At 40.9% G+C, this 26,633-nt stretch overlaps 1 protein-coding gene across 2 annotated transcripts in view; it reads left to right on the top strand.

The window, feature by feature from the left end:
• Positions 1-26,633, top strand: part of RNF217 (ring finger protein 217) — a 66,839-nt gene that overhangs the window by 20,625 nt on the left and 19,581 nt on the right. The window contains exons 2-4 of one of the 2 annotated variants that reach the window (XM_064447363.1): positions 11,747-11,980; positions 19,755-19,919; positions 26,391-26,592. In XM_064447363.1, coding sequence (XP_064303433.1) covers positions 11,747-11,980; positions 19,755-19,919; positions 26,391-26,592 — 601 coding nt within the window. The remainder of the gene's footprint in view (positions 1-11,746; positions 11,981-19,754; positions 19,920-26,390; positions 26,593-26,633) is intronic. The other variant, XM_064447365.1, reaches the window with a different exon arrangement.

Genomic DNA, 26,633 nt, shown 5'->3' with positions numbered 1-26,633 from the left:
TGTGAAGACCATCTGAAGGGCCACAGGGTGGCTGTCAGGGCAGGCGCCAGGTTCAGCCCTGAAGATCAGTGAAGGATTTCTACACATGCCATTGAGCATTTTAACTGCTTGTACAGAATGGGAAAATATACATTAGTATTCATAAGCCTAATAATCACCTAGCTATGCCAAAATACAGGCTGCTTTCTGAAGAACAGTGATTTTAGGGCATATATGTGGAAAACACTGGTGCATATACTCAGGTGGAGAAGGGATCAGGTGCAGCACTCCAGCCCTGGTACTGTAGTTGCCAGTTTTTACTGAGGGGAGCTGCTGAGCATATTTCACTCTTGTAGCTTCCTAAAGGTAAACAAAGTTAACATGAGAAGTACTTGGTACATGATCTGAAGGTGTAGATTGACATGACAGGTAAGACGACTGGTGGCCAGCTACCTCTGCAAGAGTCTCTCTCCTTGTCCATGAGTTTCCCACTTTTCGCTTGAGTTCTGAACTAGTGATCGTATGTCACAGGGAGAACTAAATCAGCTGCCTGATCAGTTGGAAAACTAATTTAAAAACACTTCAGTCTCATGTGTTAGCCAGTTGAAGCTTCTCTCCTTGCAGCCTCATGATCGTTCTCTAAAGCAGAGAGGGAGAAGGGAAAGGTGTATTGACTTATTCCATAAATTTTTAGCCATTAGGTGGGGTGCAGTCTGAGATGATGGCAGTCTTGGCCTACTGTGACCTGATGGAATGGCTGAAGGGGACTGACACCTGGGGAGGGATACCTGGACCAGCTGATATGTGAAACGTCTGGCTGGACCTGCACCCCAAACTTCTCAGGCCCATGTAGGTGTTTGATTACATAACTGGAGATCTTGAGTTAAATACCCAGTGATACAGAGTAAGCCTAGCATAACATCCAGAAAGAGAAGTCTGTGTGGATGGAAGTTGTTTTGTCTTTCTATTCCAGGCCACTCTCTCTAATCAGGCAAAAAGGATGGTTGCAGGGAACCGAATTCAGTGATTACAACAGTTATTTTGACCTTTCTCTTCATATTCGGCACTGGCTGGGACTGTTGTTATCCTTAAAGGAGCAAAAGTGACTAAAAACATGATGAGGCAGGGAAGGAAAACCTTACTTTACCTTGTGTTTTTTCTCCTGCATGCAAGTATTTCCACAGTCTGATCTGATCACAACAGGATTTTTACAAGAATCAAATCTTTTCCTCACAGTTAACTCCGAAGTTTTAGGCAGGATTTTAATCTGGGGCGTTTTGACTTACTCTACCTCTGTTCTTCACTTGTGCCTCGTGGCAAAAGCAGGCTCTCAGAGCACAACACTACATGCAACAGGTCTGACAAATCTATCAATGTTTTGAACTAGTAAAGGGTTTGTAGTAAAGGTCATATTATGTTGTTACACTTTTTTAAAACATAAATTTACATACATAAACAGCAGATGACTGCGTAGTAGTGGTATTGGTTTGGGGTTGGTTTTTTTAGAGAGTTTGGAACAAGTGGGAAGTTGTAACTTCTCTTGTGGCAAAGCTGGTGTGAAAATGTATATTTTTAACAGCCTAATCAGCTGATAGAACTGCCATTAGGAATATAAATGAGCTTGCTTCATGTTTACTTTATGAAAAAGTGGTAAGAATAATATATTGTTCTGAAAACAGTTACGGCTTGTTTTTCCTGGTGTAAAACACCTGTGTTGTCCAATTCCCGCCCTTGTTTTGCTGTTTCTAATGATTTTGTGATGTTGTAGAGATTGTAGCGGCTTGTGACAGAGTCTGCAGCAATCAATACACAAACGCTCTCTGTTAATCAAGGTGAAGTCTGTCTTCCAGCTTCAGTTGGGACCCAATTCTGGAAGACTTTCGGGAAGACTGACGTGACACAGTAACAACCCCCAGCTTACAGCCAGAGTCTGATCAGCAGGAGACTTAACTTTGATAGTTTGGCTGTTAAATTTGCTGTTTAGAAGTCACTACACTGGGGCAGAATTGTTCTCTCAATTTTCATTAAGGGATATTTTTTTCTGTGCCATAGTTTTCTGCTGAGGTATCTTAGGTACAAGTTTAACTATTTGTTGATGGATAATTTGCTCATAACTGGGGTGACACGTCTGCTTTGCTTCCACTTCTCCAAGTATGGATCAGAGCCACTGCTTAAGCTTTTTCTTCAGACAGCTGCCTAGAGAAGGCTGTGCTCTTTGCACTTCTTGATCTTTTGTGTTTGCTCCCTGCTGTGGCTGTATCTGTCACTGCATTAAATATGTATTAAAATGTGGTTTAAACAATACATCATGAGAAATAACTTCATAAAGTCATGTGAAATTAGAGCTTTAGCACAGTATCTGGGGTTTGTCCAAATGATGGTACGTGGGGAGAAGCTTGGAAGTCCGTTCTGCGTTAGCCTTTCCCAGGAATTATTTATCCCTGAACGTGGGTCAGCATGCACACCAGTCCTTTTATTGTTTAAGCTATGTGAAAATCATCAATTTGTTACTTTGTGGTAGCTGTACCAGCATAGCTTGTCACCAAAAGCAGCTTTGTTCATTGTGACTAGGTACTGGTAGGATGGGATCGGTCTCTTTTGAAGAAGGCAGAGCAAAATAACTATTATTCATATCTTAGCTATTTTGTAACAACTTGATTGCATAAACCAATTTCTTTAAGTTACCTTGTTTGTAAGGGAAGCCAAGTGATGGTATTTTGGCCTCATATATGCCACCTTGAATCTTAGAAATGGGGTATGTTACTATCATTCCTGACAATCACCTGCCAGTTAAAAAAGTGCTTTTTTTCCTGTTTTTCCTTGCACTTATGCAACTCTGCTGTTTCTATATTCAATTTATCAAGTAAAGAGGGTGCAACTTGGTTTCATGTCTGGTAGTCCAGAATGAAAACACTGATTATTAGTACATGCATGAGAACTCACCTATAACCTCAGAGCTAGCCAAGACATGGAAACTAAATAGTTGTAGGTAGCTTTCTTAAGGAAAGCAGAACACTTTAAGAATGGCTATAAAATGCCTGTCCTGTTTTTTCTACAGGCCAGGGAATGTGAATGATCAGGGTGGTCAAGAGAAGAGCTGAGAGAGTTTTATTAAAAGTTCTCACTATTTCACCCACATCCATGGCAACTCTGTTAGTTTTTGTGGCCATCTTCTGGGATGGAGTAGTGAGATAGGTGCGAGCATACTTCTCCTCTCCTACCTCCTTCCCTTGATTGTGAGAGCTTTGCTTTATTTTATGCTAAACACCATTTTTAGTTGAGAAAATATTAAGCATGTGAAATGTTTCCATAGATACAACAGTAAAACATAACAGCAGCCACTGCCGGTGAAACCAAAGGTTCAGTTAACTATTGCTGATGATACTAGCTAGGCTCAGTAATGCAGGCTGCTGAACAGGTGGTGCAAATATATGGTGGTTTGGGCCCTGTTTTATTGGAAAGGGAAAGGCTGGTTGGCAAGTGCGAACTCAGGAGCTTTTTCCAGCTTTTGTGTCTGATTGGGACACTGCCTAGTAAACAGTAGAAGAATGAGCTATTGGTATCCTCTTTTTCAACATAAATAGTTGTATGATAAATTGTCACTGTTGTTGATGGATTCTGCTTGGCTCTGCCTTTGATGTTTCTCAATGAAGACTGAGACCACATATTTTCACTCTTCTATAACAGCTTATGGGTGCTAACTTTTTGTCCATCTTTAAGAAAAGCATGGGAAAGGATTTGGTTGTGATACTAATTATTGTTAATAGGTAACAGTATTATTCCATTGGAATTGATCTGAATCTGGGTTAATCCAGTCTGAACCCGGTGGAGCTTGGAGTTTGGCTGTTCAGGACTTTGATGTGAGATGAGGAAACAGCTTATGTACCTTTTTAAGCATTGCTCCTGTAAGAGAGCAGCACGTACATAAAAACTATCTGCTCAAGTAACTGAGCACACTTGTGGTTTAATCTTCTTAACTGGAAAGGAAGAATAGGATTTGGGGTGTTTTTTTGTTTTTTTTGTTTTCTTTTTCCAATTCATTGTTTTCTGAGGTAAGTATTTAAATGAATTACAGTAAACAGATCATTATTTCAGTGCTTTTGGGAGGTCAGGCATGCTGAAAGTGATGGCATGGCAGGGGGAAGGCTCCCACGCTGCACAGTCAGTGGCTGCTGCCATGCCTGCATCCCGTCCTGTTTGACCTGTACACTCCTTGCCTTCCCGGGATGTTAGCCTGGGCTCTTGCAGTTTGTGCCTTACCAGAGCACTCAGTTGGGCAGGATAGACCTGGGTTAGGCTTGGCTGGTAACAAATTCAAACACAGAAGACAATTTCTACAAGTCTTATGCCAGCTGTAGAAGAACAGGCTGTTCTCTGAATTTAAGTCTGTCAATTGAAGAGTTAACAGACAGATTTTTGTCTTATTTTACAAGAATCAGCTGTTGGAGTTGGCTTGTTTTTGTTTTGTGTTGTTTGGCTGTGATATTTTCATTGTGATGCTGGAAGCTCAATAAACCATTGCCTTATGAAGGACTTGCTTCTTTGTCACTTGTATTTCCTAATGCCACTGAGCCCTTGCAAGCAGGGCTCACTCCTGAGATGGCCAGGTTATTCAAGCTTATCATGGTATGCAGATGGTCTCCTGGCCCTTGCTTCCTTTCTGCAATGCCTTCCCACACCTGATCGGCCTTAGTGTGGTCTTCTGGTCCCGCTCCTAGGCAGGAGCAGCTGCCTCTGTTTTGCACCCCAAAAAGGGCAGATATCCAGCTCGGTCCTCAAAGCTCTTCTTTTGTGAGCATCTTTGGGTCTTTTACTAAAAGTGAATGTATCTTTTAAGGAATAGAAAAATTTATCATACCCATACTTCGTTAGCATTTGTAATCTTCATATGTGGACAAAATAAGAAAGCTTGTGTTCATTTCCTTGCTCCCTTTAATGAATGCTGAGAGACCTGTGGGTTTGGGTCAGATTCCTCTAAGGTTTGCAGTTTCTGCCACACTACCTCCCAGGTTACCTTCCTCTACTGGGATTTCCCCCTCCCTCTGCCCCCACACACGCCCCAGGAGGAGAGATGAAAGATTGCTTTATCTTGCACGTTCCAGGGCTCCCAAAGGTTGTGAAAGCTTTCTGCTAGCTGATCTCTGTCGAACTCTGGCATGCCTCTTTGTCAGTGTCCCAGCTCAGTGGGCAGCCATCCAGGTGTACCAGGTTTTGTCTGGCTATGGGACTAATCACCACCTCTGCTGTGGGTTTCAGCTCACCGCAGATGCCAAAAAATCAGAGCAGAAAGCACATAACCTCCATACACACTGATGACATGCACTAGGTTTGATGAGTAGCAGCAGGCAGAGGCATGACTTAATGCTGCGTAGCTTTTCTAAATGCACTACTAAGGTAAAAGTTTCCTCTTTTAATTTGCTTGGTGCTAGAGAAAGCAACAGATGAAAGGGCAGAGAGGGGGAGCTCATGCGGGTTGATAATTGTTTACATCTTGTGAAGGAGAATGCCAGTATTAATTTGTTGGGTTTTTTTTTCTACAAGTACTTTTCTATAAATCCTATCCCTATGTGAACAGGACAAATAAAACCTGAATGTTCCCTTTGATATCAAATCCATGTAAGCAGGTAACACCTGCTCCTGTGGAAGGAAAGGAGTAGACCTCCGTGTCAGCGTGTTGTCAAATGAAAAAGCAAATTAAGAGGCCTTTAAGAAAAAGATTTTGGTTGAGTTTAGGTGTATTCTGAAGAATATCTTGCTACTTTATCCTCACAGCTTTTTTTAGGAGAGGTTTGAACAGGAAACAGACACCGTGGTTTGGCGTTTTGCTCCAGGTTGCAGAGGCCAGTTTTGACAGTTAAGGTTTTGGTTGGTTTCTGGGGCTAAAGCTTCTCTGGTTGCTGCCTGCGCAGGTGATGCCAGCTGTGGCCCTCACTGGTGTGTGGTTGCACCATCCCCGCAGCACCCCTGGGATGTGGGTTTGTGTAAGCGCACTGCCAGAAGTGGTCCCCAGAGTGTTATGGACAAAGCTGGAATGTCAGCCTGGGGGTGAGGCTGTGAAAACTAGATGAGCTTTGAGAATTTAAATTGATGCTGCATTTAAACACATATTGTAAAGCATTCAGAAGACATGCTTTTGGAACTGAAAGGTCAAACCTTTGATGTGCTGGTGGTGGAGTGGTTGGATTGCAGTTACATGTGCTGTGATTCCCTTCTAGCTTCTTGCTATTCGAGTGCCTTTCCTCCTGAAGGATGAGATACTAACATGTTCTTCAAAGTTCCTGAGACTCTGCTTCTTTGTGTTTGGTTTAATGTTGACAATGTGATAGTTAATGCAAATCTCTTGCTAACAGTGCAACTAGAAGAGGTGGTGTCTGCTCATGCCTGCAACATTTGAGCACAAGTGACTTTTTCTGAATGTCGCATGGAGCAGGAACCACCATGTCATTGTCATGGCTTCATCCAGGGGTGTGTTACCAATGTGAAAGGAGAACAAAGACTTTGTGTCCTCAGAGGACATCCTGATGGTCCCTTTCAGGGTTGATCTGTGTGAGCATGTGACACAATAGAAATCTGATTTTTTTTTTAGTGGGAGTCTCTGGTTGTACTTTTATTAATAACAAATGGCCATTTAAAATACAACTTTAAATGGACATTTGTCACAAATATATATGGAAATTCTTTGGGGTTTTTTGTCTTTGAATACCTGTCAGATATTGGTGCTGGGAGAAGTTAAGTTTCTTGGGCTACTTTTAGTCCCTGAGGTGGGGAAAAGTGGGATTTTAATTTTTTTTTTCTCCTAGACATCTTAAAGGTGCTGTTGACATATGCCACCTTCTTTGATTTGCCTCAGTCACCTTCCTCATTCTCCACTGACTAAGAAGAAACGAGTGGCCATTCTAGTTGTTTTGGTAGTCATTCAGATATTTCCTGGCATAGCAGAAAATATGAATTAAAACTTAAGAAATAAAAATTACTAATTCAGTGCCAGCATGCAGGAGTTCCTTATCACTTTTAACTCTTCCTGGATCCTTTTGAGGTCAGCATTATATGCCTTGCTAAGGCTAGTGAAGCCCTTCCCTCCTGAGGATGGGAGCAATAACTCTTGACTAGAGTGAGGTTACAGGTGATGGTTGGCAGAGAACACAGTGGGCAACTTAATGAGAAAGGATTCAGAAAGTAATTTATTTCAAGTCTGCTGTATCAAGAAATGAATAAAGGAGGAATAAAAGTGAAACATACGCCATGGAGGATGGTTTGTAAAGTAATGAACAACAGGGAGGAACTTCTGTGAAGATGTCGAGTGGAGTGGAGATGGCACACAATAAACCTTGTCTGTTTTGTCTGTTTTCCTGTTTGGTGGTGATACAACTTAAGCACCCCCTAATCTAAATACTGTTAGTTCTAGCTGTTCATTCTTGCATGTCTTGCAGCACTGAGGATTTGTACCGTTGACAGTAAGGAGGGAAGATGGATAGACTGAGGAAGAGAATCTATTTCATAGGATTTTTTTTTTTCTTCTGCCAGGATATCACTGGCACAAATCAGAGACAGGGATTGCTGCAGTTATACTCAAACCACAGAAACAGTCATGGAACCACAACCTTAAAGGCAGGTAAAAGTTGGCTTAGTAAAGGCTTAGTAAAAATTGGCACTGTCTTTGGTTTGCACTTGGTGAATCATGTCTGCTTGGATTTCATTTGGCTAGTACCTACCACTATGGAGTCCTGAACCATGGAAAGCCCTTCAAGTATTTTCCACAATTATTTAAAAAAAAAAATAAAAATCAAAATTACAATCTCTGCTTCCCAAACGTATGAGAAAAGTAATTCTTCACTGATTTGCAACTTACCAGCAAAAATGAAAGATCAATGCTACCAGTGAACTAGAAAGCAATGGGATTTTGCTTATAAAGGGAACTTTAATCCATTTGTTTCTTCCCCTGTAGGATATGAAGGTCCTGTAGACCAGACAGTCTCTTCACTTGCATCTGTGCATTTCCAAAATATTTTTTTAATCTATAACAAGATCCTTGGTAGTTTACAGGGGACAATTTGATGCACTGGTAGGAATTGAATTTTTCTGTAGAGGTGCAGATTAGACATGGCACTGTTCCCTTTCAGCATTAATAGGTGAGAAGTAAGAACAATTTAGCATATGCATCTCTGAACTAAGAGTAAAGTTTCAGTTAGAAAATGCTCATTTGTATGTGTCTATTTTAAAGTAGAAGGGCCCCTTCTTTAAAGAATATAGCTTTAATACAGCTGCCCAAGTATAGCCTGCAAAAGCTATGTTACACCCAGCTTGGGCCAGGATAAATGACAGGTATAAATCAGTGCTTCCAGTGTAGTTTGAACTTTGCTTTCTGCGTGGCTAAGAAAGATTTCCTTTAAAAGAAAGTTGGGGGGGCAGAAATAATTTTCTTACTTAAAGTACCATGCTGTCTGTTTCTGTTTTCTGGTATCACTGCATTTTGGAGCAGTAAGCAGACCAGTGTAGAACCTGGGTCCTGTGTTGTGTGTGTCCCAAAATATTTTCAAATATCAGGAATTACAGGGGGGATGGGATGGATGGGGGCTGTGTGTGTATGTATTACTCTCCTGAGAGTCAAATGTTACCTTTCTGTAGGATGGAAGCCATGAGAGCCTGCTTTCTCCTTATGAATTGTAAGCAGGCCTAGCACCTCCTGAGGTGCTTTACAGAAGTGAGGCACAGCTGGGTGTAAGAACTGGATGCTGCCTGACATTTAGCACTGTACTGCAGCTCAGCTGCTTTTAGGCATATCTGCGTTGTTCCTCATGCTGTGAAAATATATTATGCTGATGTGTATACTGAGAGTTCTTAAGTTCTTAATAAAGAGTGGTAGTTTGAAATTTAAAGACTTCTTAAAAACTTGGGGGTTTGACATAGTGATAAGCTGATATTGAAGGATGAGGCTCTTCAAAATTTCTTTAAAAAAAAAAATCGAGGAAAAGACTAAAACCAGTTATTTTTGCCCATGTTATAAGAGATTTCTTTCTTGCCCATTCCGTAGCACCTCCTGGGTCTGCAGCAGCAGGTAGCCTAACAGGCTACCTCCAAAGCTCTACTTGTATCAACTGCTGCTGGTAGTGCACAAACAAAGATGGACTGTCTTGGTAAGACAAGGCTCCATTGAAGGTACTGCTAATAAGTAAACCAGCTCTGTTCACTTCAGTCCCATTCAAAATACAGGAAAAGGATCAATCTTTGCCAAACTTGAAAAGCTGAAACTATTACTGAGTATAAAAATGATTTACTTCAAGTGGGTGTAAAACATATTTTCAAAATAAACACTGAACCACACTTGACTCTTACATACATTAATCATATTCTGTGTGGGCATGAAATACAGAAAGTGTTCAGCTTTGTATTCCTTCATTTTATTAACGCAGGTTTGTTCTAACTAGCATTTACTATAAGCAATGCTTCTTAAGTACCAGCTTAGATGCCAGATAGTGTGCCTTCTCACTGTGAAGTGTTACTCTGTTGTAGCTTAGTTTACTCACAGCAAAAGAGCTTGCCTTTCTTAGTATTTCCCTAGTGCTTAAAAAAAAAACCCCAAACCCAAAACCCTGAAGTAGTCATAGGTGGGATTAATTTAAGTATTTGATTTTAAATTGTTGTACCTATGCTTCTTTAAACAGAAACTTATACTAATCCTTGCAGTAGTGCAATAGCTTTTTATATTTCTGTAGCAAATTGTTTTCATACTTGAGTGTGTTTGAGTGCTCTACTGCTGGATTGATGATCATCTTTTAAGCACAGCTCCATGATGTACTGGGTGATTCTTCTGAGAAGAGTCACTCTAGTGATGTCATATGCTTGAGTTAAATTTTCACGTGCTGCTACAGGTGAATTAGTGTCCCACAGGTATAAAATGTGGACATTGCCCAGCACGCAGTTTGTGGGGTTTTGAGCTTTTTTTTTATACATTTTGGTACATACTTCTCCTGTTCTGAGCTGTAATGAAATTCAGGGAAGTTCCCTCTTAAGAGTGGGTGTATTGCTGGGGGAGCTGCCTCTTCTCTGTACTGCGGGCAGATATGCCTGCACCCTGAGCTGAGGCTGCACAGGGTAGCATGGCAGTGATTGGTTGCTGACATCATCTCTGCTGGGCTTTGTCCGGGGACAGGCTGCTGCTGTCTTCACCCTGCTTTTCTTTCTAACATACACGTAACCTCTTTGCTCTGCTTGAGTTTAGCTATATTGCTAGGACAACAAAAGTAGTGCAATAAGGGATTTTTTTTTTTTAATCAGTATGAGCCTTGGGGTTTATACCATTTTGTTATGACTCTTCTAATCCTCTCTCCTGACTAAATTAATTAGCATTCGGTTAGAGCCCATATGGCTCCATTGCTGAGGCAGCAATGACAGGGTTGTGTTGGTTTTTGAGGTTTTTTCCTCCTTTCTTAGCTTAAATACTGAATTACTGGAGTCTCTGAGGAGTCTTCTGGTCCCACTATGCAGCAGCAAGATCTGCATCCAAATCTGAGGTGTTTGTATCATATTTAGTGTATTGTTTGGCAGATTCCCACAATAGAGCATGTTAAAGAATAAGCAGCCCAGGGAAATCAAATTTGTCAACCTTGAAGCAGTAATTCCTAGAAGGAGATGCTGGTTACACCATTTAACCACTTATTTTTTTCTGCATGGAGATACTAACTAAGGAAGGAATTGGGCTGGTGGTCAGCTCCACTTGTACAGTCAACACTCATTCATTCCAGATTACTTGAGGCAGACAAACATGCTCAAGCTGGGTCCTTGCAGACTCTCAAGATCCAGCAAGGTTTATTAACTCAGGCTCAGTGCCAAGCAAACGCAACTCTGCTGCTCCCAGAACAAGTAGGATCTGCTGTTTTGGCATGGAGTCTGAGCTGTTAAAGCCTGCCAAGCGTGAAGGGTGCAGACCTCGGTCCAGCGCTGTTCTCAGGTCCAGGAGCACTGGAAATGTGTTGCAGATATCGGACCATATGGATCAGCTTTGGACCATCAGGGCTTATTAGATCAACAACAGTTTAAGCCCTGTTAAACCTGCTTCTGTATGTGCTTTTGTTTTGGTTGTCTCTTAGGTTTTTTTTTTTGAGGGCTTGTTTTGTTTGTTTTGGGAGTTGAGTTTAACTCTGAGTTCTTGGAAAATCTATTAGCTTGGTCAGCCCCAGGCTCAGCTAACACTTTCTGCATATGCAGTGTGGCATATGAGGAGCTTCTTGGAAGCAGACTGTAGAGGCGCTGAGCTTGCTGAGCAGGAACCAGGCTCAGGGCTAGCACTGTTAGAGCTGCTAGGCTCTGATCCTAAACTGACTTCAGTTTCTCTGTGCAGTGATTCCCAGTACATTGTGCAGTGAAACAATACACAAATGTTTCCATTGCCTGCTTTCTTACAACCTTCATGAGCTGTGATAGTGGAGCGTTGACTGTTACACAAAAAGCATGGAGTGCTGGATGAGTGCTGCTAGGTAGGACTCGTGTTTTGGTTTCATGGGGTACATAGCCGTGGTGCATACACTGAGAATATACGTTTAATAATGGCAGTTGCCATAAGGGTAATTAGCTTTTCTGTTTGTCTTTGAAAATACCTTCTGGAAAAACTGCAGTGTGCTTGGAGTAATTGAAAATACTTTTAAGACAATATGCTTGATACTCTGTGGATTGTTACAGTACTTGAAATTTTTTCCACAAATTCACAAATGCTTGCTTACTTTTTCCAAAGAAAAGGTCATACAGCTCTTCTGTGTTTTTCCATATGCAGGTGCAGCTGGGACAAGCGGATATAAAATGCCCGATCACAGAGTGCAGCGAACACCTGGATGAAACAACTGTCCTCTATAACCTGCCCCACGACGACATCATCAAGTATAAGTATTTCCTGGAACTCAGCCGCATTGACTCCAGCACCAAGCCATGCCCTCAGTGCAAGCACTTTACAACCTTCCGGAGGAGAGGCCACATTCCCACCCCTGCCAAATTGGAGAACAAATACAAAGTGAGCATGCTTGCCAGGGCCGTGGGCTAGATGGTGCTGCAAAAGTGGGACAGCGTTTGGTGGGCGTTAAATGAGCTTTCTTGCATCACTTGGGCTGTGCACAAACTGGATTAGGAATGTGAATCTGGAGTACACCATTGATTAGCTACTTAATTGATTTCTAACAGTTTAAGCAGTTGAATTTCGGTCCTTATTTCTTTGGCAGGTGGCATAAGTTTGTCCTGACATACAATTTTAAAGTGTGTTTTCTCTCTGACATGCAGACAATATGGTCACAGTCAGAAAAGACTGGGGAAGGAAAGTTATCACTATAACTGATAACTTTCATGGAGCTGTGTGTCTAAAGATTAGTTTTTGCTGAAACTCTGAGCAAATGAATTCTGGACATTTATGGTGTTAGGCTGTTGGCTTGCTCTTTCCTTAGAGCTAGAGCTCTTGTCTGTCCTGCTGCTTGGTTTTGATTTCTTCAGTCCCTTACCAGAGGTTATACGTTACTGTAGTCTCATCACTCACAATACAGACATCTTGAGAAATATGGGAAAAAACACTTTTCCAGCATTCCACTTTGCAGAAGATTTGCTTACACTGTGATTTCAATCAAAGATAAAAAGCAAGAGATTACATTTAAAACAAGTTTTGATCTGCTGGTGGTCCATCTCATTTCAAGACGATGAAGGTTCTGTCTGCAGCATCATGCTCTGTGTTAGTTTTCCATCCGGTTATTAGACTTGTTATGGTTAATTTCATGATTGAGCTGGCCTTTCCTGGACAAACCAGTTCTCCTCAGTAGGAGCTTAGATGACTGTTTAGATAGCCCTAATTACACAGCATAAGATCCAGTCCAGTATGGGGATTAAAAGGTAGAAGGTTGTGTATCCAGTGGAGTTGAAACCTTGGTAAAGCAAACTCTGAGTTATGAGCTACTTATGTATATCTGTCTAGTGCAGGAAATATATGCCACACTGTCTGGACTCAACACTTTCAGATTTTTGGCATCTTAAGTGGAAGTAGAGAAATTAGAAAATTCCTTCTGCCCACAGCCATCCTCCTTCACCTATCCGCTTAGCATTACCTCGGGTGTAGACAGGATGTGCGGTCCAGGGTAGGTCAGATGATGTAATGCTTCTGCAGCAGCCTGTCTTAAGGCGCCAGAGGCTGTTACTGTCCCACTGATGTGGGTCACAGGTGGTGCAGCTGTTGTATCATGGGATGCCAACTCTGAGAATGTTCCTAAAGGCACAAAATGGGTCATTCTGCCTACCAGTGCTGTCATCTGAGTTAAAATGCTATAGTTAAAATGTTCCCATCATTTCCATGTTACAAATCATAATCAGAAGTAATGGGAGGCTGTGTGATATGTGAAGTGTAAGCCAGAAGCAGTTCGCTGGTCCTGTGGTGATGCAGTATGTGTAGCCCTGATCTGCAGAGCTCAGCTCTCCTCCTGGGAACAGACTCTGGCAAACTGTGCCCTTTGAGCTGTGGCCAGGTGTTGCCTGGAAGAATGTCTAGCTGATGCTGGTCAGAAATATAATTAGGGAAGTGCTAGCAAGCGGCATAGACGATCATAGTCCAGGGCTTCAGCCTGCTCCCTAAAACTGTTGTTTTCTGGCATAGGTACAGTTCTAGTGACTTATTTTAAGCTTAGTGCAAGGAAGAGTTTTGCAGCAGGGATAAAATTTAAAAGGAAGACTATATCTAAAGGTTGTGTAGATGTGAGTAATTACACATACACGTAGCTGTGGACCATTATTATCTCAGTTTCCTTAGATTCTCATGTGATTGTTTATATGGTAACTTGTCTGTGCCTTGAATTATAGGCTCTTTAGAGGTACAGACTCATTTTCTCCTGCATAAGCATAGGAGACGTTTGACTAGAGACTGGGAGACTCACATATTCACATGCGAGCAATATAAACAGCAGTTGCACCAGAGGAATTCTGCACCAGCACTGAAATGCTGCCTTCAGAACTGAGTCATGCGTGGGGAAAGTCTGCACACAAGCCTACTAGGAGGATCACTGCACACAGGGCTCAGTGCCAGTACCCTCGCTCTCCTATACATTGCAACAGGAAAACACTGTAAAATCCAAGAGTACCTTTGAACAAAAACTTTTGAAATAGAATGTCCTGAATTGGTAAGGGACCCGCAAAGATCATCAGATGCTACTAATGCCACACCTAAAATTTGATACACTATTTAAAATTATGAGTAAACTCAACATCTAAATTTAAAGAGATAGCAAAGTTATTGATAAATTAATTTTCCTTACTGTAGCTGTTCTATGTAAGCTGAACTGATCTTAAGCCCAGCGGTTCAGTTTGCTGCTGCTGTTTTTCATTTCTGAGATCAAAGTCTTGGTGTGCTAAGCTATAAAGTTAGCTGGTGTGTGTATGTTGAGAGAGGAGGAGGGGAAGGAAAGGGAAACTTGCTATCCAAACTGTTCTTCTGACATCAGTGCTACTTAGGACAGCACAGTACAGCAGTGTGACTATTTAGTTTCCTGTATCAAATACTTGTATCACAAATGGATCCATCTCTAAGTAAGGAAATACCTGTGCTCCCTCTTTTATGACCTAAATTAGAAGTGTAAGACTTGGTTGTAGGCAAGATCCTAATAAACCTTTGGTCAAAGCTGGTATGCCAAAGTGCAAAGAAAATGGGCAAAAACTGGAAAATTGGTAGTTCAGGTCCTGTGCATGGGACAGATATGTATTTCACGAGAGTATGTTGGCTTGTTCTGCAAGAGGTTTTTTTGGGGCAGGGGTTGGGTTTTTTCTCCTAATTCCTGGATTTCACCTGTTGTTTTATGTTAGTTTCTTGACCTGCCACCTGCCATGAAGAAGCAAGTCTTGATTCTTGGACTCTTTCTGCCTTATCAACCTGTGAGGTTCATAACGAAGTTTTCTTGTTCACTTCTGTCAAGAGATACACATTACGTAAAAGGAAGGGCTTGAGTGCTGACTTTGAAAATGTAAATGTTTTTTCAGTGCAGTTATTATATAACAACTATCTTGTTTGACCTACTCAAGAGTTTCTGAAACTCATTGCTCTAGAACTAGTAGGGATCTGTGCCTGCAAAGGTGCTGTGATAGAGTGGATCTGTATAGTTCATATCAATCAGTTCCCTCCTTTTTTGGATCAGATTTTACCTTGAGTAGCAGATATCTTCATGGCTACACATCACTTCAATCTGCCTTGAGCCTGAACTGCTATGGATGTGGTGATTTTGCCGTGCTCTCCCTCTTTGCTCTCAGCTGTTCATTCCTGCCAGCTTGCTTTTGCTCGTGTTAGTGTTTTGGTATCACACTGGGAGCTGGATCAAAGATCAGCTCCAATGGGATACAAGATGTTGTTGCTCATTTTCAACTGGTACGAGTGTAGGGATGGGTTGGTGATGAGGAGGAGGCAGCTGTTTTGGCAGGAGCCCGTATTTATTTTGGAATAACGTGACTGTGTAGCTGTAGCTAGTGATTGTAATTCATGTAATCAGTTGCACAATTAATTCAGCCATCCTATTATATAGCTAGCATTCCACTAAGTGGCAGAAAATCCCACTAAGCTTTTTACAGCTTCAGGCTCTCAGAATATTTTTAATGTGCAGTTAGTTCTGCTATCGTCATCTCACATCGAGCGGTGTTTGTGTGGCTGTTACTGATTTTGAAAGGTCTTTTCCTGGGAGGTGAGGAAAATGATAGAGTAGTTTGCAGTAAAGAGGCTAGCTAAGAAAATGGAAAATGTTAGCCTCGAAGGTCAGTGTTTCATAAAGCTGAGAACCAAAAGTGTTAGTATGAGAAGTTGTGTAATCTTTTTTTCTATTTCAAGGGAGACTGACCTCCAGATGGCATAGAAGTTTGTGTATACATCCATCCTCTGAATTTTGATCAACTGAAATGGAAGTCATAAAATAAATGAAAAAATGTTTGTGTGAAGGAAAACATGTTGGAAAAAACACTAGATAAACATTTTGTGTTTTTTCAGATATGGTTTGTCTGCTTTGCTGTACTATAATACATTTTACTGCTTTAAATTATATGTAGATAACATTTCTGTGTCCTCATTATGATGATTTCATTCACAAATAATGAAACATAAAGCAAATCATACTTGACTCTTTTTCTTTCAGAAAAGCAGAGAAAGACCGAAATAAGAATCGGAAAGACTGCTCGATTTACCCTGTTGTGTTCCTGTTTCTTAAGCATGCTGGTGTCACACTGCATCCAAGTTTGAATAGGTTTAGGGTTTTGTTTTGTGGCCCCTAATTCAAAGTAAAATAAGGTTCATAAGTACTTAAACAAACATGCTTTTCTTTGCCTGCTTAATGTATGTTCGTACAGTATTGAACAACAAAGAAGTGGCCCGTTTGAAGTGTAAAAACTATTTACCAGTTCAGTTTTGTGGGTCAGGGGTGGCAGGTGGAAGAGGAAGTAAGGAACGCCAAACATGGTAATGAAGTAGACCGTTCCCACTGGTTTACTTCAGTTAGTCAGGGCCTTTCATTGTAACAAATGTTATTCTGAGTTCAAGCGGTTATAGCCTCATGCTGTATTTTGGTCCTTTCTAAGTAATGTATTTAGAAACATCTGATGTCAGTGTGCATGTATTAGATTAAATATATATTTCCTGCTGTATTTCTTGCAATTATATACGTGCTATAATAGAAAGATAGAGCGTGCAGATTTAAAAAAAAAACAAACAACCTCAAACCCACAAAACTTGTGTTTTAAATTATGTTGGTATTTTGTTTAAAAAAAAAAGCTTTAACCTGCAGCTTCCCAGATCTGTTGGTTTGGGTTTGTATTTTTTAACATTCAGATATTTGAGATGGAACATGGGTATTGCAACTGATAAAAGCTTTCAGGTTGGAGAACACTTAATTGTGGCTACAGGCTTCATCTTTGGCTGGGGCATAAGAAATACTGAGTAATACAATGCAATGCCTGCTGTAATCTGTTTTCCAAGCAGCAGGTCACTGAACATGCATTATTGAAAAATGTGAATTCAAAGCTTGGGGGAGGTGGGGTGAGGGGGGGAAGAAGGAAAAAAAGAGATTGGGCAGAATAGTAATCTAACATATCTTGTATATTGGTTTCTAAAGGATTGTAAAAACATAGATCAGTGCTTGGTGTTAGTTTGGTTAGTAGCAATAAATATGCTATTCTCTGCATTCTTCAGAGTGAGTTTTCCTCTTTCCTATTAAGCTGGTTGTATTAGGATAATTCATCTGGGAAGCAGAGATGCAGGGTAGTGTATTTCCTTTGGTTTAGCATCTGGGCCAGTAGACCAACAAATCAGAAAAAGGGCACCGCTTATTTTGTATTGCTTCTGTTTTATACTTTATCTTGGCCGCAGACATTACTGTGTTTTCATGCAAAAAGCAATAATGTTTGTAATCCACACGTTGCAGCTTTAAGGGGTTGTTTCTCTACAAACAAGTTTCATTTGTTATTCTTTCTTGGTTTTGTGCTGCCTACCTGTGTCTTCAGAAATGGATTCCATTGAGAGGAAGCATGTGATAAGTGCAGTTTTCTACTGTGTGAGGTATCTTACTGTGTGCTGTAGCAAAAATGTCACCTTGTAGCTATAGAAAGCAGTAAGTTATACTTGCACCAGGAACAGGATATCAGATTTTCATCCATTTTAATATTACACTTTCTTTGAGTCTGCTGGATATGAAGCAAATATTTGTATTCTAACACTTGTATGCGTGTTCAATTTTTTTTATTACTTTTTTTAACAAGGAAAATGAGTAGTAGAAGGTAACTGTCTAAAATGTTAATGTGTTGTAATAGGAAGAAAATCTGTCAACTTCTTGATGCTGCTTCCCTTCTTTGTACTTTAGCCTTATGCCCAGGCAAAGAATCCTGGAGGGGGAAATGCTGACTTATGGGTAGTGAGAAAACTGTTAATTCTTTTGATCATTAACTGCCATTCTTGTACTTGCTGATCTATAGATCTGGATTGGCACAAAGGTAAGCTAAAGTGATGCACTGAGCAGCATATCATATAGTCCACTATTAAAGGTAAAGTACTTGGTTAAACAATGCTGTACAGACAGAGGTACATCACTTTACACAAATGAAGCTATGACTGCTAGACACTGCTGCAGTGTGAAAAAGCATTTGCTTTCTGCAGGTGAAGTTAAAGAGAACCACTGAAAATGGGTCAGCTAAGGTCATAAAAATGCTCAGCTTGAGCCATTGTGTCAATTAGGTGTTTAATATGAGCCACTGAAGACAAGACACTAAATGCTATATCTGTGTATAGGACTCTAGGAAATAGTATTAACAGTAGCAGATGGCTTCATTTCTCATTCATGCATCAGAGACCAGATCAGCTTGGTATTAGCGTGCTGGTAGTGACGGATGTAGGAGTTGCACATATAAAGAAATTTTGGCTGGCCCCCAGCAAATACTTAAGGGAGATCAGAGGGCCTACTTCGGACTCTTAACTGGAGCTGAGGCAGCATACCACCATTTGGTGTGTCTGAGCAGAGCACACGGCAGCTGGTGGGATACTTTTTGGGGCTTCATATGTGACTACACCCTAGGATATAGTTTCCTGACCAGCACCCCCACACCATGCATGGCCAGCACAGATGCATTTGTGGTTCAGTGGTGTACCAGGTCTGGACACAGATACAACCAAAAAGCCTTTTTTTTTTTTTTGTTGGTTGAATTCCTAAGCCCTCCCCATCAGCTGGTACAAAGCCAGGGCAGTGCCAGGCATGGGCTTCAGCTGGAGCTGGTGGACAGGGCTCAGCAGTTCCTTGAGAGATGTGCCTACCCATCTTTCAGGCTGAGATGTTTTGCTGCCAAGCACAGCAGAAGTGAAGATCTTGCAGGAGCCTAGATGTGTCTGTATCTAATGTGGCTTCTAGTTCTTGCTCTCCTTAGTCATGATCCAGGTAGGAGGCCTGTCTTTCATCAGATAAGCTCCTGCGATGTGCTTCTACTTATTACTTCTACAAACACAGCAGCTGCCATAGCTTTTTTTAAAAAAAAAAGCCAGGCTCTGGAGGAAAGATGTGATGATGGTACCTGTTTGATAAAACAATTTAAAACCCAGGGAGTGGGAAGAATAGATCCTTTCTCAACTGAAGGAGCTTGGGTTGTGGTTTTTGCTGTTAGGCGTGGTCTGTAGCAAGTGGGCTGTTTGGCACAGCATTTGCTCAGCCTTATGCAATCAAGAACCAAAGGAGGTGCCTGACTTACGGGTGGTAGTTGTTGCCCTTTGTTGAGACCCTTGCTCTTGGCCCCTTTTCTCGGGACCATTTCTAATATAAGCTTCATAACCCATTCTGGGGTCTGTAGAGCCCCTTCAGAAGACCAGCTACTCCTTGGTGATAGCCTTGGTAATGAAGTCTACAACTAGAAGACTGAGATCCACTGCACTGAAAACTGGCTGCTAATTTTTAGGTGACATCACACATATATTGGAGGCAATTGAATAAGCTTCCTGGATTTTGCCTTTTGGCATTTGAAGCCACACAGTGAATTCGGGCAGCTGTTCCTATGCTTTAAACCAAGCTAATTTTGCTTTGTTTGACTGGGGCCTTTCCTGGCTTTAGCAATTAGTTCTTTATTTTCTCTTTTAAAAAAAAGAAACAGAACAAGTTACCTTCCACAACTTCTTGGCTTTTTAAAACAGACACTTCAAAAGATATTAGATCTTTGAGCAGCTACTCTCTTAATTGAAGAGCAGTGGGTTTAGAACAGGCTTTCCAGTTGGGTCAGCACCCAGCTTGCAAATGTGTGGTGTTTTCTCATTTGTACAGATCCAGTGTCCCTCTTGCCAATTTGTCTGGTGTTTCAAGTGCCACTCTCCCTGGCATGAAGGCGTTAACTGCAAAGAATACAAGAAGGGAGACAAGCTGTTGCGTCACTGGGCCAACGAAATCGAACACGGGCAGAGGAATGCCCAGAAGTGTCCAAAATGCAAGGTGAGCTGCTCTCCCTTGGTTTGCAGGTAGTGCCTTCAAACTGTTTAAATATGTATTAAGGTAAATGTTTGTAGCTTCTGCTTGGCATTGGAAATAGAATTCACACTTGCTGTGCGGATTCTTGTCAATGACCCATTGAGGAAAATCAGGTCAGATGTTTTACTTGCTGGTTCCTATACTGGTTGGGCAGAATCCCTGCATGTAAAAGAAACATTAGGGATATCCTAATAGAAGGCTTTAATGTATGCTTATAATGAATGTGTGTTACCATACAAACTTTTCTGAAATAAAGCTTTCAATCTTTAAAGAAACAGAAAGCTTTAGAGAAATATGGTGCTCTTTGTCAGGTTTTCTGAAGAGCTTGGGTGAATTGAGTTTCTGAGTAAGGCAGAAAGTACTCTATCAACAATTTAACTAAGGGAGACTTTGGCAAAACCAGAGGTTTTTTTAGAATTAAATGTCAGTTCTTCACAAGCCTTTCACATAAATTAGTTTAATTTTCAACAGACTGAAGTGTGGTCCTGTGCCCTAAAAACTTCATTAATCTTTTCCAGATATGAAATACTTCCCACTACTCAAATGAGATGCAACAGCCCCGCACACGCCTGCCCCAGCTGCCTGTAACAAAGGTGGCTGTTACGTTTGTTCACTGTTTCTTCACAGCACTTACCTCCAACTACTGACAGAGTAGTACATCAAAACCTTGAGAACACCATGGTGGTGGGAGTCTGCCTTTTTTTTTTTTTTTGAAGGGAATATGCAACCTGAACCTATCTATTGCTCTACATCTACTTCACAGAGGGGACAAAGTAAGGAAACTGGAATGTTTAGTAGGAAATAAATACCAAATGGGAAGATTTACTCCTAAAAGTCCAAAGTATACTTTTGTCACCCTTTGAGCCTTACCCTGTGCAAATAAGAGAATGTTTATCGGTTTACTAAGTATCTTATTTTGGTCTTGGATTAAAAATGCCTGTGATGCCATAGCTAGAAATGGAAAGATTTCAAAACACTAAGCAAAATTCAGAAAACTCTGAAATCAGCAGTTGGTTGTTTACCCTTCATCCCGCGCACATATGACATTTGAACAGAGTTTTAACAGCTTGCTGTTTGGTAAGAGTTGGTAGGTTTGAGCCGGTTCTAAAAATGTTTGCTTTCTGGGAAGTTTTACAGTAAAATCCTTTTGGAAACTTTGTTCCTTTTAGAGTGGGAAGAAGTATCTGTTTTGTTTTTAATTCTTTGACTAATGTCCAGGCTCAGATTTTTATGACAGTGCAAATGATGTAACTATTGAAATAAGTTGTCCAAAAAAAGAAGAAAATGCACCAAGTAAAAAAGTGTGAATGTGGAAAAGCAATGGAAAGAGAAAGGAACTAAAACTACTAACCCTTACTTGTTTATCCTTAATAAATTTTAAATTTAAAATGCCAAATGTACATCTGTTCTCACCATCTTCAAAAGAAAAGGCTGAATGCTTGAAACTTATGCAGGTTAAGTCACTAATTTTGAAGTCTGTAGTTGCATGGGTTTGGCTGTTAATTCCAAAAAGACTTCAGGTTTCTTTTCATAATCAAAAGCAAATAAAACCTTCACTATGGTGGGAGGCAGTATGGAAAGTTATGAAACTAGGACAGAAAAAGAATGTGTGTTAACAAGTCCTTTCTGGTAATGTGGTATTATAAGTGAATATCAAAGAAGGGAGTTCAACCTTTTCTTAAACTGCTTCATTACCCCCATTCCTGATATTTTTCTGCAGAGGTGAAAAAAGTTGTTCTTGCCCTACAACCTCCAAAATGTTTATATCAGCATATTGTTTTTGTTTTTAAATCAAATCTATAACCAGCAAGTAATCAAGAGAACCACTTAGGCAGTGGTACTGTTCTTTTTTCTTTTTTAATTCTTAATTAGTTATTGAGTAGTTATAAAAAACACATCTTATGCAGCATTCTTCATCTTTGTCACTGCGTTAATAGATGTCTGGACACATGGGATGAACATACCAACAGTTAACTATTTGGGGTCAGGGGATTGGAGCAAATACTTTCTCTGCCTCTCTCTCCAGCCATCCCCCCAAAACCCCTATATAGAAGAGCATTAAATCAGGTGATGATCATATTTCCAAATAAAATAGTGACAGAGAAAACAGAGTTGGTAACATACTGTTTCATTTATCGTTAGGGCCACAAAAATGATCCAGGGGCTGGAGTACCTCTCCTATGAAAGCAGGCTGAGAGAGTTGGGGTTGTTCAGCCTGGAGAAGAGAAGGCTGTGGGGAGGCCTTCCAGTACTTAAAGGGTGACTTACAGAAAAGATGGGGGCAACCTCTGTAGCAAGGCCTGTTGTGACAGGACAAGGGGCAATGGTTTTAAACTAAAGGAGGGTAGATTTATACTGGATATAAGGAAGAAATTTTTTACAATGAGGGTGGTGAAACACTGGCACAGGTTGCTCAGAGAGGTTGTGGATGCCCCATCCCTAGAAACATTCAAGGTCAGGTAGGACGGGGCTCTGAGCAACCTGATCTAGCTGAAGATGTCCCTGCTCACTGCAGGGGGGTTGGACTAGATGATCTCTAAAGGTCCCTTCCAACCTAAACCATTCTGTGATTGTTCTAGATCCACATAGGCAATGTTTCAGGTGACAACATATTTTATTTTGATATGTGTGTATATTCTATTTAAAGAACCTCTTTCATGTTTTGATTAAAAATTTACAGCAGCCAAAATTGACAAACAGAATGAGGAAAAGTCAAGAATACATTTAAGTTACCAAGGATGTCAGTGCAAATCAAGGAGTATGTATTTCTCTGTGGGCTCACTGTTCCGATTAATATGAGCATTATTAAATAAGTCAGGCATAGTTTTTAAAGGCACTTTTCAAATTATTCCTCATCCTCTGGAGGGAGGAGAGTCTTTGCTTGTAGATGAAGGGATAAAGCTGTGCACTAGCTCTTCTTCAGGAGGAGTGGAGGAGAAATGGCCACTCTCATGTAAGAACTCTTGGAAGTTATTTCCCTGGAAGATCTCTGTGAGGGGGCATGTAACATGCAGAGAGGGTAAAGCGAGGGTCTAAAATAACCACTGTGCTACTTCAGTTGTTTCCTTAAGACTCTAAGCTCTGTGTGCTTTGCCACTGGTCTGTAATTTTCACCCCTCTTGTTCTGGGAGCCATTCTTGGGTTTCTGAATGAGTAAGCCTTTCTGTGTAAGGTGAGGGTTTGTGTTTAGGTTTGAGCAGGCTCTGGGTGCAGGATGAAGCCAGTAACGCTGACTGGATGTTTGGAGGCAGAAACTCGGCTTGCAGTTGTCATGCGCTCACCTTGCCTCCTCCGCCCCCACCATGCTGCTGGGAAGGCTGCAGTTACAAGGCACCCAACCCCGCATGGCCGCAGCTAACTATAGTGAGCCACATTCCTGGCCCCATGCGTTCCCCCGGCTGCCTGCTGCATGCCACAGTATTGCCAACGGAGTAGGAACACTTGTGTGATATCTGACCCATCGGTGATTGCTTTCCCAACCTATGGATTTGTAATCCGTCTCTGTCAGTGGATTATCCTGAGGGGAGGGAGGCATGTCCATGTGAACCAGAGGTGAAGTTGATCTGGTGAGATGTCATGTTGTAGGCTTGAAAGCAGCCTGACCGAATCACAAAATTTTCATCTGGCATTGTCAGTCTGCATGCACGTGATAGGAAGTCCGAGCCCCACATCTATATAGGCAAATACCAGTTGTTCCAAATTTGCAGCTTTTGAAGGCAGTTATGTGCAGATAAGTGTTCACTAAAAATTTTTCAATACTTTACTTTTTGAAGCAGCAAAGATGAAGTACATGTAATTGCAATATATGTCCATAAGAAAATAAATTCTATATCAATTTTTTTTGTTTTGAGGTCAGTATTTCTGGAGGATTTAGAGCAGAAACAAGTAGATTCAAGTGTGATTTAGGAGTGGTGCCTGGCTAGAAGGATGGCAGGCAGTGTCCAAGAGGTGGGTATTTCTGAAAGCTATTGATGGTACAATGTATAAAGCTATCGCCAGCAGCTCCTTGAAGTTCTTACTACCAAGAAAATTAATTTATTTTTGAAATGTGAAGTAGTTTTTACATCTAGAGTTTTTATAGGCTCCAGGCCTGTACAGATTTTCAATTATGATGGATGGTAACTTAATAGATTGTTGAATTCTCTATTTTCTTCTCCAACTTACCGGTCTTAATTCAAAAAGAAAACAACCAGTTAATTCTCATTAGTGTCATAAGATCTATTTCCCTCATTTACATTTTTAAAATGTAGATAGGTTGCTGAATCAGCAGATGAGGAAAGGTACCTCTAAAATTACAAAATTCTGTTTAGTTGCTGTCTGAATTTCAGTCCTCTGAAAGACTAATTGGAATTAAATTTTAGTTAACCTGTTAATAGATTGAGTCACTATTAAAATTCCTTAATTTCAGTTCAAGGTAATGTCTTAGGAATTAAACTATGACTTCATGAGTAGTGTCAACATTTTTTTTATTATAAAACCTGAAAAGTAAAAGCAAAAGTCAAACTGACAATATCCTTTTTAGAAGACAATAGTGTATAGCTTCAGAAGTTATGCATAAGTTGGTACAATATTGGGTAGACTTTTCCTTCCACTTTGCTTGCAGTCAATGCTTAAATATGAAAGTGTTGAATTGGTGTATAAATCTCATCAGCAATGGTATTTTTTTTCAGGTGCTTCTGGAAAACAGGGCACCTGTGATACAGCAGGCTTCCTCAGGGTGGAGGGAGATAATTGCCTTGTCAGTCTATTTGCATCCCTTCTGTGGGATGAATGGAAGTCCACTGATATACTTGCTCACTAGAATGTAATGTTTTGTAGACCAGTCCTCTCTTGTGAATGTCTTTCCCTTCTTATGTGTAAAAGAAGCATTTGTAAGTACAGAAATATGAATTCTGAGATCACTGCTGTTGGCCCAGGCATGTTGGCAGGTGTACCTGGAACTACTGTTAACTACACCTGCCCTGGAATCTTTTAGCAGAAGTATTGCTGGTGGAAAATATCACTTTGTTACATGTATAAAGTGCCAGTTGCAGTAGCTGCTTGGGTGAGCAAGATTTCTCAGATCCTACATGAACCCTGCTCAGCACCAGAGAACAAATGCACTTGACCCTCTCGAGAATGTCAGATGCCCCAGGTGATGCCTTGTCTTTACCTGTACCTCCCTGCTAAACAAATACGTGGAGTTATGGATAAGAATTTCAGGAGGCATTCATTCATCTTTTGCAAGTTTCAACAAAAAAAATTCCAATTGTATGTAAGGGAAAAAAATATTCCCAGGGAGGGTGGTGAAGCATGGGACAGGTTGCTCAAAGAGACTATGACATAGCCATAGTTGGAGATTTTTAATATCTAGTGGGATGAGGTCTGAAGCAATCTGATCTGACTTTGAAGTTAGCTCAGCTTGGAGCTTGGGGTTAAAATAGATGACCTCCAAGGGTCACTTCCACCCTCAATTATTAGGTAACTTTATCTGCCATTCCACTGTGGAGCGTGGTCTCGGGACAGCAGGGTCTTTAGCAATTTTGTGAGCTAGGACAAGTGTTTGTGTTTACCACCCTGATAACTATATTTTTAGTTGGCAAGGTTTAGAAGTAGCTGTGTAATCGTAGTTGATTTAGTGAAATACTCAGCCCCAGGACTACCTTCTCTCCTAAGACTTTCAGAACTGTTAACTAAAACTGAAGCCTTACCAAATCTGTGCAGAGTCAATAAATGTACCAGCTTTGCAGAAGGATACATGGAGGTACAGGAATGGAGATATTTATGCAGGCAATCAATGGAAAGATAGATGTGGAACCTAGGCAGCCCAGCTTCATACTGTACTGTGGGCATTATGAAAGCTTGGAGTAATTCTTTTGTACTCTTTGTGGAACCTTTTTATTTAAAAAAAAAAAAAAAAATCCTCTTCAAATCATTCACTTTAAGAGCAGAGCCTTTCTGGTGTTTATTACAAAATGCCAAATCAATTTGTGATGGTAATGGGAAAGGGAGTGGGCCGCAGGTGGCATAAGAGGGAAGCCCATCTGTGGAGGGATCAGAGTTCATAACTATATTTACTGTGCTGATTTTATTTTTTAAAAAGTTTTGGTGCTAGTGTGTCTAATTCAGTAATAAAAACAAGTTTTCAGTAAGGGCAAGGTTCACTTAGATTCTCATCTGACACAAAAAGTGTTTAAACAGGGAAGGAGGACTATATAGAAAACTATGCATGGAAATCTGGAAACAACTATACCTCACATTCGATGCTCTGAAAAATGTCTTAGAAAACCATTATTGTCTTAGAACAGCTGCAGTATTAATTAATGCAAATGCTGAGTTAAGCAGGGGGTGGGTTATGGCATCTTTTCATCTGATGCATGGACTGCATGGGGTAGTGCCTACTTTCCTGTCCTTAGGGAGGGGAGAAAATAATCTTTATTTCTTCTGCTCATACAGATCCACATCCAGAGAACAGAAGGGTGTGACCACATGACCTGTTCACAGTGTAACACTAATTTCTGTTACCGTTGTGGGGAGAGATACCGCCAGCTCCGGTTCTTTGGAGATCACACCTCAAACCTCAGTATCTTTGGATGCAAATACCGCTACCTCCCCGAGAGACCACATCTAAGACGATTAGTGCGAGGCTCTGTCTGTGGTGAGTGGATAGGTGTTCGTTGTGGAGAGCTACACATTGAT

This window comes from Phalacrocorax carbo, chromosome 3 (assembly GCF_963921805.1).
Source record: "Phalacrocorax carbo chromosome 3, bPhaCar2.1, whole genome shotgun sequence".
Taxonomy (NCBI): Eukaryota; Metazoa; Chordata; class Aves; order Suliformes; family Phalacrocoracidae; genus Phalacrocorax; species Phalacrocorax carbo.
Note: the sequence above shows the minus strand (reverse complement) of the source record. Positions and strands in the feature narration are given on the sequence as shown.